General features: G+C 40.8%; 1 protein-coding gene across 1 annotated transcript in view; it reads right to left on the bottom strand.

Moving 5' to 3' along the window:
* LOC138947557 (fibrillin-2-like) overlaps positions 1–15,724 on the bottom strand; it is a gene marked incomplete at its 5' end in the record, with an annotated part of 90,910 nt that extends 75,186 nt beyond the window's left edge. The window contains 7 exons of the mRNA XM_070319047.1: positions 3,065–3,316; positions 5,285–5,482; positions 7,198–7,326; positions 7,749–7,991; positions 11,871–12,096; positions 13,191–13,263; positions 15,504–15,724. Coding sequence (XP_070175148.1) covers positions 3,065–3,316; positions 5,285–5,482; positions 7,198–7,326; positions 7,749–7,991; positions 11,871–12,096; positions 13,191–13,263; positions 15,504–15,724 — 1,342 coding nt within the window. The remainder of the gene's footprint in view (positions 1–3,064; positions 3,317–5,284; positions 5,483–7,197; positions 7,327–7,748; positions 7,992–11,870; positions 12,097–13,190; positions 13,264–15,503) is intronic.
* Between the last annotated feature and the right edge of the window lie 965 nt (positions 15,725–16,689).

The following is a 16,689-nucleotide window of genomic DNA, read 5'->3' as shown; positions in this document are numbered from 1 at the left end:
TTTCTATTTTTGCGAAAAATTGAGGATACGTCATTGTGTACATTTTGCGGTAGAGATGAAGAAACCCTTATATATAATCATGTTTTGGGAGTGTGATAAAGTGCAGACGTTTTGGATAACACTGTCCAAAGAACTGGTTCTATTTGGAGTGGCGAACAATGTAGTCACCGATAAAGTTTTTGATGTGTTAGTAATTTGTGCCAATTACCACACACACTGCCCAAAATAAGTCAATGACCAAAAATCCAAACACAAATTACGCAAAAACCGATCAACCAAAAACATGGAACTTGTAATATGTTGTGGTCAAATCATTCAACAACAATCACGCCAAAGTGCATTGAATTCCATTCATAAACAATTGAGTTATTGTCTCTAAAGTGAAGGGGGGTCAAAATCAAAAGTCGCAAGTCTTTGCAGATTGTCAATTCCAATGGTTCACCGGTTCCCAAAGTTCAATAATGGGTATAACCCCCACGATTCTGGCGGCACTCGTTGCAGCGATCCCTCATTGAGTGGACAATGTTTGCCAGATTAGCCCGGGGGATGGCCTGCCACTCTTGCTGAAGAAGAACGAGCAGCTGTTGGAGGTTTGCAGGTGGAGCATGATTCTCGCGAACACGACGGCCAACATGTCCCACGCATGCTCGATAGGGTTCATGTCGGGACTGTTGGCTGGCCAATCCATCCTGTTGATCTGTACCTGCTGCAGGAAGGCGTCCACAAGCCGTGCTCGATGTGGGGGAGCATTATCGTCCTGTAGCACTGCATGGGGCCCAATCTGACGCAGCATGGGCAGGACTTGGGGCCTGAGGATCTGGTCCCTGTAGACAAGGGCATTCAAGTTGCCCCGTACATGGTACAGTGGGGTCCTGTGGTGCTCGCTGATCCCAGCCCGGTAGGCTCTTCTCTCCCTCATTCATGCAGGGATCATGCGCTCTCCTGGACGCCTCCAGACCCTGGTCCTGCCATCATCATGCTCCAGACTGAATCGAGATTCATCGGAAAACAGTACCTGGGTCCACTGCTGTCGATCCCATCTCAAATGGCGGGTGGACCAGGCCAGTCTTGCCATCATGTGACGTGGCGTCAGTAAAATGCGGCCAAGTTGACGCCTTGCGTGCAGCGTCTGGTCATGAAGGCAGTTGCGGACGGTCTGCTCGTTGATGTCAGTGTTGGGTGCCACCCTAAGCCTTCGTTTGATGGTGCTGGCAGTGGTCGTTCTGGTCTGCAACGCCTGGCGTGTGATGTAGCGGTCTTGACGTTGTGTGGTGCTTCGAGGGCGCCCAGACCGGGGTCTGGTTTCCACACTTCCAGTGGCCAGAAAGCGCTGCCGCAGCCTCACGATGAGGGAATGGGAGCAGCAATCTCTCGGAGCCGGATACCCTCTTGAACCCAGGCTAGAGCTCGTCCGCGGTCGACAAGGTTCAGATGACGTCTTGGAGGCATGGTTGTTTGGTGGCCTGCTGTGATTTTGCCTGGGCTTATAAAGCATTTCTTGTGACGACAGTTCACTCTCAGACCAATGGTTCACGTGAAAAAGATTGATTGGGGAAAAATCACCTGTGCTGAGCTCTGCAGGAGAGTTACTTTCACGTGCGTTTTTCGCAATATTGCGGATTCTTTGCTCGCCTGCACAGAGAAACAGGCAAAGTCCAAGTGCCGGTTTTTGCTGTCACAGCAAAGGCAGGGAAGCTGTCAAGACGACCACAAAGCGTAGAGGGTCATTGTCGCCGATTTTTGTGATTTTTGCACAATCAACGTTGGGATCGAAAAATGGCTTTTGGTCCTTGACTTATTTTGGGCAGTGTATACATTTCTAAAATGAACAAAAAGATCCCTCATTTTCAGACATTTAATAGACATTTCAAGTAAAGATTTATTTGGGAAAAGTACAACGCAGCTATGAATAATACAATAGATAAATGTTACAAAGATTGGCGCTTGTATTTGCATGTTTTGATGTAACCCTTAGGTTCTTTTTCCTCTACATATTTTTGATACTGCGACCACCAAGCCATGACACCCCCCACCCCCCACCCCCACACCCTGTGTGTTGTAATTTTCCCCTTGTCTATGTGATGTAATGTAATGTAAAGCCTATGCATGTAAAAAAAAAAAAACTCAACAAAAAGAGAATACAAAAATTAAAAAAATTAAAAGAATTTGCAGGTGGAGGTATCCAAACAGAATAAGCTATAAAATTACAATTTGTTTCCTCAAGTGATCAGTAAAAAAAAGTACCCCATTGCAAAGTTTATGAAACAGTAGACCCATTGACTGCCAACAGAATTTAGTTTTCAAAAAATCAAAACATACAAAGAAATGGAGAAATCCAAAATCATCATTTTCCTATTAAATGATCTGAAACAAAATCACAAGAACGGTTAGTTCGTAGAACATTAGACCCCTTGATTGTGGAAATAATTTAGGTAAACAAATCTATGAAAAAAACATCAGCTCGCACGATTCTCCAGAACAAAAAAAATTGTCATCATTTTCAGGAGTTTTCATTCATAACAAGCTGAGTAACAAATAACACTGTTCCCCATGTAACAAATCGAGGGGGTAAATGGGTTTGAGCTTTCAGGGGAAACGTGGACTGTCAAAGTAAAAGCCAATAAGGAAGAATGTTTGATGTGTGGAACCATCGCGGCTTTGGATTCGTGTTTCCGAGGACAACGATTGTAAGCATTCACTCTCAAAGACCCAATCAATGTTTATAATTACCGCGGTGACTCATGGTCAATTTGCAACTTATCTCTGTAATCGCAAAATGCACAACGAAAAGTAATAAATCACTTAAAAGAACACAAATATGCCAAAACCTTGCTGAACTCGCAAAAAAGCGAGAAAGAAGTTACCTTTAACGTGTTATCTCGAACTACTGTGACGCTCTTTGAGGCCCGAAAAAGACGATTTGCCCTCCTTGGACCAACAAAAAAAGCTGGTCTGTCAACAAGCCACCAAACATCTTATAATAATGAATGATACAAGCTAAAACAATTCATTTATTGACTTATTTGTACATATATTCACAGTATTTGTTATTAAATTGCCGTACCTAGCTCTTTTCTTTCAGCCGCTGCGGTGACATCTGTCCGCAATGTGTTGATGGCGAATGCTTTATTGCCCGTGGCGACGAAATCGTAGATACAGGCCAACTTGTCGGCTCCCCCGCACAATGTTTCCGCCTCTTGTTTGACGTCATCGGGTTGCTCGTCAAGGAAGATGGGAACGAACTCTGGGTGCGCGAAGTCCGCAGTGCTTTCCCTTGTTTCGTATCGCATGACGGAATTGTCAGCGGTGATCGCCCCTGCATTGGAGAAAATGGATTAGGTTGAAAGATGAATAGTTAGAGAGCAATGGTTTCCTGTTCAAAAGAAAACAATGTGCATCAACATTTATAGAGAGCATGCAACCCTGGTAGTGTGTAACATTTTCAAAGTTCTAGCTTCAATAACATTTCCGAACATGACAATTTTTCATGTGGTTGGGTTTTCTTTTCCTTCTCAATATGAGCGTAGTCTTCATTTCTAATGTTTTTTTGAAAATAAAGTTCGACTAAGATACCTCTGCCAACTTGCTAAACTAAATTCCACTCTACTCAGAATGAAGCCAAGCTGTTGCGCCGTTGGTAAAAAGGATTTTTTTTGTATTCCATGTGAAGTATGTGAGGGCAGACATGAATGTGTACACGGGTATGACGGTACCTATAGCACACACACACACACACACACACACACACACACACACACACACACACACACACACACACACACACACACACACACACACACACACACACACAGAGCCAGTTGATTAATCTTAAAGAAGAAGCGGACAGGATGTCACTCACTGTGAATGTGGATAAAACACAAATGGTTTTTCGTAAAGAGGAGGGCATTTATCAGCAAATGAAAAATGGTTTTATGGGAAAGAACTCATAGTAACAAATGCATTTATTTATTTGGGTATGATGTTCACCACACAATTGAGTATTAGTGGTGTTTTAAATGAATCGAGCAAAAAAGGTAAAATAAATGTCATGGCTATACAAAAGACCATGCGGAAGTTGAACACGGTAGATCCATGTTAATAGGCGACTTGCCCTATCGGCCAGCGCCGCGAAGTCGCGCAATAAATCTGCGTTACCTTGCGTGGCCTTGCGAGATCTGCCTCAAACTGCGGGCATGTTTTGATAGCCCTGTGAGAGGTTGTGTTTCAGTGCAGACACTTCGCCTTGAAAATGGTGAATTTGTACTGTGCAGCAGTGGGCTGCAGCAATGATAACCGCAAGAATAATCCTAAAGTTCGTTCAAAGTACCCAAGCATGGCCCATACACAAAGGAAAGGCGATCGAGGTTATTTTTTTAACACAAGCCATAGAACAACAGCTCTTGTGAAGCGATGGCTGAATTCTCAGTCCGTTCGACGTCAAAATTACGTGCCATCCCGGTACTCCGTTGTCTGTTCAATAACTTTATGAGCTGCGGTTTCTTGTATCCTGAATAATTATGTATTTTTCATTTTTTGAAGTAATTTTGCAACTTTGGTAATCTTACTTGCAATCGCTTGAACATTCTGCTGTTCGGTAGCCATTGTTTAGATCAGTGACCGTAGCGTATGGAAGGAACGATAACTCTTGAGGGCAAAAAGTTTGCCCGCAAGGAAGTGAACCTTCCTTATCTTTCGCACCGGAGAGCTACCCAGGCGGGGTATTGTGCAAGTTGGCTATTGAAAATGTTCCACACAGATCGAGTCTCTACTGACATAATTATGCGGTGTGGGGTTTAGAGGAAGTTCAGCTAATAGAAAATAGTCATACCTTTGCACACAAAAAAACGTTTTCTGAATGTGCCATTGCATTCTTCGAACAAAATGGTATATGGAGAAACTTGTCGTTATTCGCTGTTTATAAGAACAACGGTGAAGTGTATACAGTATTGGATTAAACTGACCAGGTTGCCTATGACTCGACTTAGCAGACAGGCTTATGAAATGTTATTGGCACAGTCTGAGGCAGGTAGAGAGAACTTTACAACAAAAGTAAAGGAAGTATTGGTTGAGAATTAATTTGATTTCGTCTGGTTATACCAAGGAATCAAAATGGCGAGGCATTTTTTGAGAAAATTTAAGGACAGGCTTATTCGTTGTTATAAACAGAATTGGTACTCTCTCTCTCTCTCTCTCTCTCTCTCTCTCTCTCTCTCTCTCTCTCTCTCTCTCTCTCTCTCTCTCTCTCTCTCTCTCTCTATCTCTCTTTCTCTCGCGGCTGACTTACACTTTGTGCCGAAATCTTCGTAGATTTGTCTCTCAGTCAGGTTGTTACCGAGGGGTGTGCCGCCAGGAAGAATGAATTCGTCATCTTTGTTGTCGTTGAAATTTCCCATGAGCCCCTTGGTCTGTGTCTGGAACTCCGTGGGCATTGTCACGCTCATATCTAGCGACTTCATTCCAATTGAGATGGTTATGCTGATTCCTGGAAAAATCACAACAAACGATTACGCTGATCCGTAGAAATTTAGAACAAACGGTAATGCTGATTCTGGTAAAATTCAGAACAAACGGAAATGCTGATTCCTGGAAAATTCAGAACAAACGGTAATGCTGATTCCTGGAAAATTCAGAACAAACGGTATAGGCTGATTCCTGGAACATTCGAAACAGACGGTATGGGCTGATTCCTGGAAAATGTAGAACAAACAGTAAAGGCTGATTCCTGGAAAATTCAAAACAAACAGATCATGCTGATTCCTGGAAAATTCAAAACAAACATGGAAACAAGTAAGATATTTGCTTATGGTCGCTATCCATCTGAAGAAAAACAGCACACAAAGACCCCTTGACTGCTAAAATACATCTCAGGTACGTTTGGTTTTGCCATCGTTAAAAGAGTGTTACGTTAACAAGAAAAACAACCGCTGCATAATGTCCTTTGAACTAACGCAAGATGATTACCTCCCCTAGAACAGTTTTTCTCACTTTTGGTCTAATTGGTTTACCTTGTATGCTATGATGCTGGTTTTTATATTTAGTCAAGTTTTGACTAAATATTTTAACATCGAGGGGGAATCGAAACGAGGGTCGTGGTGTATGTGCGTGTGTGTGTGCGTGTGTGCGTGTGTGCGTGTGTGTGTGTGTGTAGAGCGATTCAGACTAAACTACTGGACCGATCTTTATGAAATTTGACATGAGAGTTCCTGGGTATAAAATCCCCATACGTTTTTTTCATTTTTTTGATAAATGTCTTTGATGACGTCATATTCGGCTTTTCGTGAAAGTTGAGGCGGCACTGTCACGCCCTCATTTTTCAACCAAATTGGTTCAAATTTTGGTCAAGTAATCTTCGACGAAGCCCGGACTTCGGTATTGCATTTCAGCTTGGTGGCTTAAAAATTAATTAATGACTTTGGTCATTAAAAATCTGAAAATTGTAAAAAAAAATAAAAATTTATAAAACGATCCAAATTTACGTTTATCTTATTCTCCATCATTTGCTGATTCCAAAAACATATAAATATGTTATATTCGGATTAAAAACAAGCTCTGAAAATTAAATATATAAAAATTATTATCAAAATTAAATTGTCCAAATCAATTTAAAAACACTTTCATCTTATTCCTTGTCGGTTCCTGATTCCAAAAACATATATATATGATATGTTTGGATTAAAAACACGCTCAGAAAGTTAAAACAAAGAGAGGTACAGAAAAGCGTGCTATCCTTCTTAGCGCAACTACTACCCCGCTCTTCTTGTCAATTTCACTACCTTTGCCATGAGCGGTGGCCTGACGATGCTACGAGTAAAATGGCATTGCGTTCAGTTTCATTCTGTGAGTTCGACAGCTACTTGACTAAATATTGTATTTTCGCCTTACGCGACTTGTTTTTTTATTGCACTTTCCAAAAACGTAACTCTTCAGGCAGTCAAGTGGTTGACTACTAATGATAGTAGTCATCATGGAGTTGAAAAGAGAAACACACCAACGTTCAAGACTGTTTACAAATCTGAGAAAAACCCAATCATTGAATCAATGAATGAGCTAGTCGATGATAAATGAATAAATAAAATGAAGTTCTCAACCAACCAACCAACCAACTAACCAAATATACACACACAAAAACAACCAATAAACCAATAAACCAATTTTGATGAGATTGCATGAACTTGCAGGAAAATGTATTAATCTTACCAGACGGAAAAGCAACATCCACGCCCTCATCTGACCTCCGAAGGGTAAAGGTCGTGGTTTCTTTAGCGAAGTCTGTGTTAGCGTTAAATTCGCTCGTGTAGTCTCGCCCATCTCCGTAAATCACCATCGCTAGTATCCATAGCAACACAAATTTAGCATAGATAAGGGAATACCAAAAAAAAGCCTATTACGGCAAGACAAATTTAATGTTAGCTTACTCACACGCAGGTTTACAGAACTAAAAACAGTACTGACATGACAAACAGACACAGACACATGCATTCATTAAAACACACACACACACACACACACACACACACACACACACACACACACACACACATCACGACAACCACCACCACCACCACTAACAACAACAACAACAACAACAACAACAAAACCTAAGTGTTACATTGTCTATCAACCAAAAAACGGGCATGGAGACTAATCTTTTTTTTTGTGGTCACATCTGACGTCATATTTTACGCCATGTGTCAGATTACAAATTATAATGAGGAACCTACTTAGTTGCAAATTAATTGTTAACTTACATGTCTTTGTTATTCTGTCCAGCTCCACAGAAACTCGGGTTCCATTCTCTTCTAGTCCGAAAGCTGTGAAAACCGTAGCTTTTGACAAGCTTCCGTTCTCCATTTCCACTTGCCCTGTTCGACCTTGAAAGGTGAAGGTCACGTTGACGGTCTGTATGGAGATGAGAGTGTATTCGCCCAAACCGTTGAAGGTGTATTGTCGCTCATCCAGGGTTGTGATGTGGGGGTCACCCAAACACGATGCTGTGGGAAAATATACAATGAAAAGCAATGACGTGCTGCACCATGTGCCGTTTGGTACTTACTGTACTTGATAATATACAATACCGATACGTGACGTGAAAAGCCAAGCGATGACCTCACAATTACTTTTCTTTGTGCTGACACCAAGACAAACTCCGTGCTCAAAATTCAGTGTCAGTGTCTGTGAGAGGTGCAGGAGAAGGGACATAATGTTAACGTGACGCAATTCTTCGCATAATGATGTCTTCTCGAACTTTGCTTTTAGCATCAGAGGTCTTACTTTGTAAGAGGGTGTGGTTTGTCTTTGAGGCTAGTTGTGGTAAAAACAAACAAGTCGCGTAAGGCGAAAATACAACATTTAGTCAAGCTGTCGAACTCACAGAATGAAACTGAACGCAATGCAATTTTTCAGCAAGACCGTATACTCGTAGCATCGTCAGTCCACCGCTCATGGCAAAGGCAGTGAAATTGACAAGAAGAGCGGGGTAGTAGTTGCGCTGAGAAGGATAGCACGCTTTTCTGTACCTCTCTTCGTTTTAACTTTCTGAGCGTGTTTTTAATCCAAACATATCATATCTATATGTTTTTGGAATCAGGAACCGACAAGGAATAAGATGAAAGTGTTTTTAAATTGATTTCGCAAATTTAATTTTCATCATTATTTTTATATTTTCAAATTTCAGAGCTTGTTTTTAATCCAAATATAATATATTTATATGTTTTTGGAATCAGAAAATGATAAAGAAGAAGATGAACGTAAATTTGGATCGTTTTATAAAAACCTTTTTTTTTTTACAATTTTCAGATTTTTAATGACCAAAGTCATTAATTAGTTTTTAAGCCACCAAGCTGAAAATGCAATACCAAAGTCCGGCCTTTGTCGAAGATTGCTTGGCCAAAATTTCAATCAATTTGATTGAAAAATGAGGGTGTGACAGTGCCGCCTCAACTTTTACAAACATCCGGATATGACGTCATCAAAGGTATTTATCGAAAAAAAGAAAAAAAAGTCCCGGGATATCATTCCCAGAAACTCTTATGTCAAATTTCATAAAGATCAGTCCAGTAGTTTGGTCTGAATCGCTCTACACACACACACATACACATACACCACGACCCTCGTCTCGATTCCCCCCTCTTCGTTAAAACATTTAGTCAAAACTTGACTAAATGTAACAAGTCGCGTAAGGCGAAAATACAACATTTAGTCAAGTAGCTGTCGAACTCACAGAATGAAACTGAACGCAATGCAACGCAGCAAGACCGTATACTCGTAGCATCGTCAGTCCACCGCTCACGGCATAGGTAGTGAAATTGACAAGAAGAGCGGGGTGTTTCTGTACCTCTCTTCGTTTTAACTTTCTGAGCGTGTTTTTAATCCAAACATATCATATCTATATGTTTTTGGAATTAGGAACCGAATAAGATGAAAGTGTTTTTAAATTGATTTGGAAAATTTAATTTTGATAATAATTTTTATATATTTAATTTTCAGAGCTTGTTTTTAATCCGAATATAACATATTTATATGTTTTTGGAATCAGCAAATGATGGAGAATAAAATAAACGTAAATTTGGATCGTTTTATAAAAAACATATTTTTTTTACAATTTTCAGATTTTTAATGACCAAAGTCATTAATTAATTTTTAAGCCACCACGCTAAAATGCAATACCGCAGTCCGCGCTTCGTCGAACATTACTTGACCAAAATTTCAACCAATTTGGTTGAAAAATGAGGGCGTGACAGTGCCGCCTCAACTTTCACGAAAAGCCGGATATGACGTCATCAAAGACATTTATCAAAAAAATGAAAAAAACGCCCGGGGATTTCATACCCAGGAACTATCATGTCAAATTTCACAAAGATCGGTCCAGTAGTTTAGTCTGAATCGCTCTACACACACACACACACACACACACACACAGACAGACACACACACACACACACACGCACATACACCACGACCCTCGTCTCGATTCCCCCCTCTACGTTAAAACATTTAGTCAAAACTTGACTAAATGTAAAAACGTACTAAAAGGGTCAGTGCTTCTCACGGTTCCCTGCACAGATCTCCATGTTGTTTTAGTCACCCTTCACTCATCTATCCAATTAAAAAATTACCAAGTTTCATTGACTTTTCTGCAAAGAGTCGAACACCACACATATATGCGACGAATATATTTGATTGTCCTGGTAGGTTAGCTTAAGACGGATAAAGCCAAAGTGTGGACTGAGGATTATTTATTCTAGGCCTCAGTCCATAAATAGGGTGATACACCATAACCAGAGAAATTCATATGAAAATATGTGGCGCACAGGCTTACTTAATACTGTGTTAATCACATGTGCAAGCATATCTGACACTTCTTCATGAATTTCACACGCATGTCCGCTGCATTTGTTCCACAATCATCCGCATATTCACATACCTTTTTAACGTGCGATAACTATATAATATTCGCTCTTGCTAAAAATATGAACGTGTGATCAAAAAAACAAATGTTGTCATCTGATGGAAAACTGACATAGCTTTCCTGGACAAAAACGTATTACAATACCATCAACTTAAACCAAAGACAACTTCTTTTCGTTTGTTGGTCTTCAAAATAAAAATGGTCAGGTTTCTAACATGTGCAGGGTTCTGTGACTGTACAAGTGTTGACAATCGAAACATACATGGTATCCTGTAATATTTTGCTGCGAGGCGGAAATGCCCGATCAGGTCCTGCACATGAACTAATAGACGAACTCCGTAAATTCTTTCTTTATTTGGTGTTTAACGTCGTTTTCAACCACGAAGGTTATATCGCGACGGGGAAAGGGGGGGAGAGGGGATAGAGCCACTTGTCAATTGTTTCTTGTTCACAAAAGCACTAATCAAAAGTTTGCTCCAGGGGCTTGCAACGTAGTACAATATATTACCTTACTGGGAGAATGCAAGTTTCCAGTACAAAGGACTTAACATTTCTTACATACTGCTTGACTAAAATCTTTACCAAAAATTGACTATATTCTAAGCAAGAAACACTTAACAAGGGTAAAAGGAGAAACAGAACCCGTTAGTCGCCTCTTACGACATGCTGGGGAGCATCGGGTAAATTCTTCCCACTAAAACGCGGGGGGAAACTCCGTAAATAACTCTGTCGGGTGTGTATGAGTTGTGAAAGAGTGAACGCCCTTGCTTTACTCGGACAAACATCATAATATTATGGTTCATGTACACGTGTTGGAGACACACCCTCTCGCTAATGACTGTCGTGTAATGTCACATGGAAAAGTTTCACAAATGGGAAGAAACTGACGTTAAATACGAGCGCAGGGTATCGACAATCAGAATCGCACTTTCCCCAAGAGCAATGCATAATGTTGGGACCTATTTATCTCCTCTCTCCTTGCTTGTTTACTTCGAGCACGTGTTGGCCGGAAGCAGAAGTCAAAATATTGATCCGAGCTTCAAGCGGCATAACTCTGCCGAACGGTCATGTAGGTAGCAGTGACAGAGTTATTTCCAAAAACCGTCTATTACGTCAATATTCAACATGAGCGTCGAATAGTTTCGATGAGAGCAGGAGTTATTTCTATAACAGGATTTTTTTAGAGAGTTGGAATTTGCTGTAATATCTTGAATAGGACACATTGCTTTTTACAACGATAATAAATGTCTATCAAAAACCTTAAAAACACAAACAGCTTTTGCACCTCCTCTGTCCACTTTATGTTTGCAGCTTTTGGCACTGGGTGGACTGGGTGGCCGAGTGGTAACGCACTTGCGCTTGGAATCGAGAGGTTGCGTGTTCGACCCTGTGTCGGGCCGCTATTTTCTCCCCCCTTTCCTAACCTAGATGGTGGGTTCAAGTGCTAGTGCTTTAAACTCACCACGTCTGAAGGGCGTCCTGCGCTGGCAAGACCCGGTGATGGGTCGAAGCTTGTAGTAGAGATCGCAGTGGTAGCTGGAAGATGATTCTATGCAGCAATCGGAGTGAGCTTTCCTGTCTTCTATAAAGTGCAGCGGTCGCAAATTTGTGAAAACGGGATTGTAGGCAAGGGCAGATCCAGCGTTGGGCGGGGTTTGGATCAAGTTGTTAAAGAGGTAGCAGCACTCCTTGAAATAGAAAAAAAGAATGGAATTGTATATGTCAATATCATATGTTATTTGTATTTTTGACCAAACAATGACATTTTACATAGATCGAGAAAGTTAGTCTTCTTCCGAGACCGCGGTTGAGATGAACAATGACTATCGAGATATTTATGTCAATTGTCATATTTTTTTCAAAAATACAAATTACATTTATACAAAGGTCTATTTAGTTAGAACTATATTTTGTAACGAGTGAACGCACACAATGCATGTACTCTTATGAAATCTCGGCCAGCCGCCTAAATACGAGTTTAGTCGAACTCTGACGTCAAATATGGTTTAAAGAAGAAAAGTCCAATGTTCTAGCGATACTTAATGGATTTCAATCTCCAGCCCACTGGCTCTATTCACTTGTCTCAGTGTTTTTGCCTGCCCGTTATGAAATGTTCTTCTCTCCTAAATGTACAATCGATAACTAAAGGCAAGTACAGTCATACCCGATTCTTGTCCTGAAGGATTTGGCTTACCCTCTCAGATCTAGCAAGTTTTTTTTCTCAGGGAATAATTATGACCTTAATACCATCCTTCCGCTTTGAAGCATACCAACAGTTTAACAGTGTGGATATTTTGTGTGAAGATTACAATGTGTATGTATTGATTTATTAACTCTGCATACACATCAGTCAGGATGTTGACTTTCGATATGTGACCCTCCACCACGAAATGAGTCGCATGTCACCTCGCGCGGTTCTGCGCAAGGCTTACTATAAGTCCAGGGAGTGTCTGGTAACAGTGTGGAGGTCACCTTAGTCACATGCTTATAACTCAAACAGTTTTTGCTCTTTTCTAAAACGGTTTTCACCACTGGATAGAGCATACAAAACTCGTTAGGTAAATGTAAAAATATGAAATCATGCAAAGGTGACATGGGACACATAATGTGTGCTAGGAGTGGAGGGATGATCTTATCCCCGGTAAAATCTTAGGGAGGTCCAGTGATAGGGAGCAGAACTGTTTTCACGGGTAGTATTGCGCGTTCAGCATAATTCCACACTTTCATCTAAGCTTCTTTTCTATGATAAGTCCATGCTCTCATAATGCACGTGTCACCTTACCTGGTTATAGGGGTAGAACCAGAAGCTGCTGGATGGCGACGCAACATAGCAGACAGCTCCAGACAGTTTAACCCTAGACAAACGGACAAAGATGGGTTTTTTTTCTGAAAACGCAACTTTTTCAGACAAACATCAGACTAATAATGTGCACACAGATAAACTAGCATTGACAAACCACACTTTATTGGCAAACCACACTTTATTGGCAAACCACACTTTATTGACAAACCACACTTTATTGGCAAACCACACTTCTAATACATTGCGAAAATGTATTTTTGGGTTCGGCTAATGACTAGTGATGAGCCAGCCTCCGAGCGAAAAGTGGAAAGTAGTGGCCTGCTCATTATAACCCACATAGATTAGGCGCTTGATGAACTAGGCCACACAATTATTATGACAGATTTCGCACCCAAATTAAAGCATTAATTACCGTGTCATTTCATCCAAACTTTATTTGCCAGTTGTAATTTTTTAAGTCGATTTTTAATTGAGCCCTAATTGTGTTTTTGTCCATTCGATTTTGAGGGTACCCTAATATTTTGAGCGGCGGTAACGTGATCTTTGTAAAAAAAAATCTTTAATCCGAAATGTTATCCAGATAGTCAAGTGAACGGCCTTAACTGGCATATATAGTTTGAATGAAATGACACGGTAATTACTGTTTTAATTTCAGTGCGAAATTCGTCGCAATAATTTGTTAGCCTATTTTAGTTACATTCAGGTGTTTTACTTCTGGACAATCTAAGTCTATCGTGACGTTTTTACTTCTTTTCTTCCACTTCCCTCCTTACAATTCTCTATCTCTCTTTTCTCTTCGGCAATCACCTCACCTTATAACCGCTAGTAATGGTCTCAGGGAAGGCCCTGAGTGCTTCATTGAAGAGTAAGAAAAAGAACAAGAGCAAGAACAAGAACAAAAAGAACACAAGAAGAAGAAGAAGAAGAACAACAACAACAACAACAACAACAACAGCAACAGCAACAACAACAAGATGAAGAACAAGAAGAACCAGAAGAACAAGAACTTTGATTGCCAATCTTCGCTTTGAATCGAGCTGTATCACCTCCGCTAAATCAAAGTCAAATCCTCGAACAGAAGCCCTTGTAGGCAAAGGTCTGACATTGTCTTCATTTTTTCTTGAGAACTGCACACTTACTGCTACTATAAGTAGAACGTAGGCAAGGCTCCATCCAAAATAAACTCCAGACTGAATGAATGCTTCCCCGCAATGTCATGAGGTAAAATTATGGAGAGAGAGAAAACAAAGTAAGTTTCTTGCTATTGAAGAAATACATTCGTGTTGAAATTCGACAGACCTTCCTATAAAAGATTAACTCGAAAACGCACCGAGACGATATGTCCCTTGAATTAGAAAAGAAGTTCTTTGCGAAGGAGCCAATTTCTAAAAATGAAACACCATTCTTCCTTACGAAATAGACCCCATGAGAGAAATGCGGGGGAGCCAATTTCTAAGTTGAAAGACCATTTTCCCTTACGAAATAGACCTGTATGTAAATAATGCGGGGTTCAAAGTTCATATTTGCAGTATCTGACAGGAGAAGGAGGGTAGTCAGTATGAAGATATGTTGAGGTTAACAAGGCTGGCTGACGTCCTACATAACGCCAAGTTTGAATGTTCACTGTCGCTTTCAAATGAAGGTAATATTGACCTCTAGCATTGTAAATTCAGCGAAAATCTTCTGGTGCAATCTAAGGCTTTCAACGTGCGTGTCTTGCTCTTAAAAGCATAAAGAAGTTATTTGAATTACTGTTCGATTTACGGAACCAGCTGAAATCATGCGTTTTATGTACATCTGGTTCAGAAGGAAAATATCGATGCGGCCATTTAGAAAATGAAAATGACAGGTAAAGCGTGTCCGGAAGCATGCTTTTTTCTTCGACCAACAACAGTCATTATCATCATTCGGGATGTGGGTATGGTAATGCTTGAATTTCAATTTTTTAGTCATGTTGAATTTCAATTTTTCTTTCTTTCGCGAAAATATTTTAGTATCATGTGTGTGTGTGTGTGTGTGTGTGTGTGTGTGTGTGTGTGTGTGTGTGTGTGTGTGTGTGGGTGTGTGTGTGTGTGTGTGTGTGTGTGGGTGCGTGTGTTTGTGTTAAATGAAGATCAGTTCAGTTTAGTTCAGCTCTCTCTCTCTCCCTCCCTCTCTCTCTCTCTCTCTCTCTCTCTCTCTCTCTCTCTCTCTCTCTCTCTCTCTCTCTCTCTCTCTCTCTCTCTCTCTCGCTCACTCGCTCTCTCTTACTTTCTGTGACTGTTAATGCCTTCACTATCAAATACAGCCTACCTGGAAAATGTCCACCTGGTGCGGGTCCGTTCCCAGATCCCGCTGAAGGTGCAGGGACATCTAGGCAGAGAGGATCGAAACAGGGACAGACCCCGTTTATAGGCGTCAATGTTCCTGTAGTACCATTTGACGCACTCCTGCTCCGGTGTGGGTGGTCTGCGGGCGAGCTCGTAGACCCATACCCCTTTTCGTTCTGGGAATATCACAGATACGGTAAGGTAAGGTTAGGTAAGGTAAGGTGAGGAAAGGTAAGGTAAGGTTAGGTAAGGTAAGGTAAGGTAAGGTTAGGTAAGGTAAGGTAAGGAAGGTGAGGTAACTAAGGTAAGGTAAGTTAAGAAAAGGTAAGGTTAAGGTGAGGTGACGTGAAGTGAGGTGAGGAAGATAAGATAAGATAACTAAGGTTTTCTTATTAATAACGATTGCAATGATGGAGGCAATCGCTGCTTTTTACGTGTGTGTGTGTGTGTGTGTGTGTGTGTGTGTGTGTGTGTGTGTGTGTGTGTGTGTGTGTGTGTGTGTGTGTGTGTGTGTGTGTGTGTGTAGAACGATTAAAAAAAAACTACTTGACCAATCTTCATGACACTTTGCATGAGAGTCCCTGAGAAAGATGTCCCCAGACATTTGTTTTAATTTTTGATAAATGTATGTGATGACGTCATATCCGTACTTGTTTTGTTAAAGTTGAGGCGATACTGTATGCCACACCCTCATGTCTCGATCAAATTGACTGAAATTTCGGTCAAGCAATCTTCGACAAAGCCCGGACTATGATTGAATATCAAAAGGGATGAGCGTAACTAATTCAAGCCAAGAACGTCTTCCCTACCTGTGTTTCCCACGACTTGGCCAATGTCGTAAGGCGTTGGATTTAAGGGATAAAAAGATGGTTGATGCACAACGCCCTGGAAATCCTTTACTCCTACGTCTTTTTCACTCGAGTTCACTCGGCTTCCAAAAAAGTTCATCAGGCAGAAGGTTCGATCTCCATTCGATACAATCACGACTTGAAAGGTTGCCTCGCCTGAAGACGCCTGGAAAAGAACAATGGATTAATAATCATTTTATTATAGACCTTTGTACCTTGGTACCCTGTTTTTCGTATCTGGTTTCCACCAATTTTGTTTAGGGTAAGTTGGTTTTTGTTTCGCTTTCGATAAAATGCTTAATGGTAAGCGAACCATCACCA

This window comes from Littorina saxatilis, linkage group LG14 (assembly GCF_037325665.1).
Source record: "Littorina saxatilis isolate snail1 linkage group LG14, US_GU_Lsax_2.0, whole genome shotgun sequence".
Taxonomy (NCBI): Eukaryota; Metazoa; Mollusca; class Gastropoda; order Littorinimorpha; family Littorinidae; genus Littorina; species Littorina saxatilis.
This window is presented reverse-complemented; position numbering and strand designations above follow the sequence as displayed.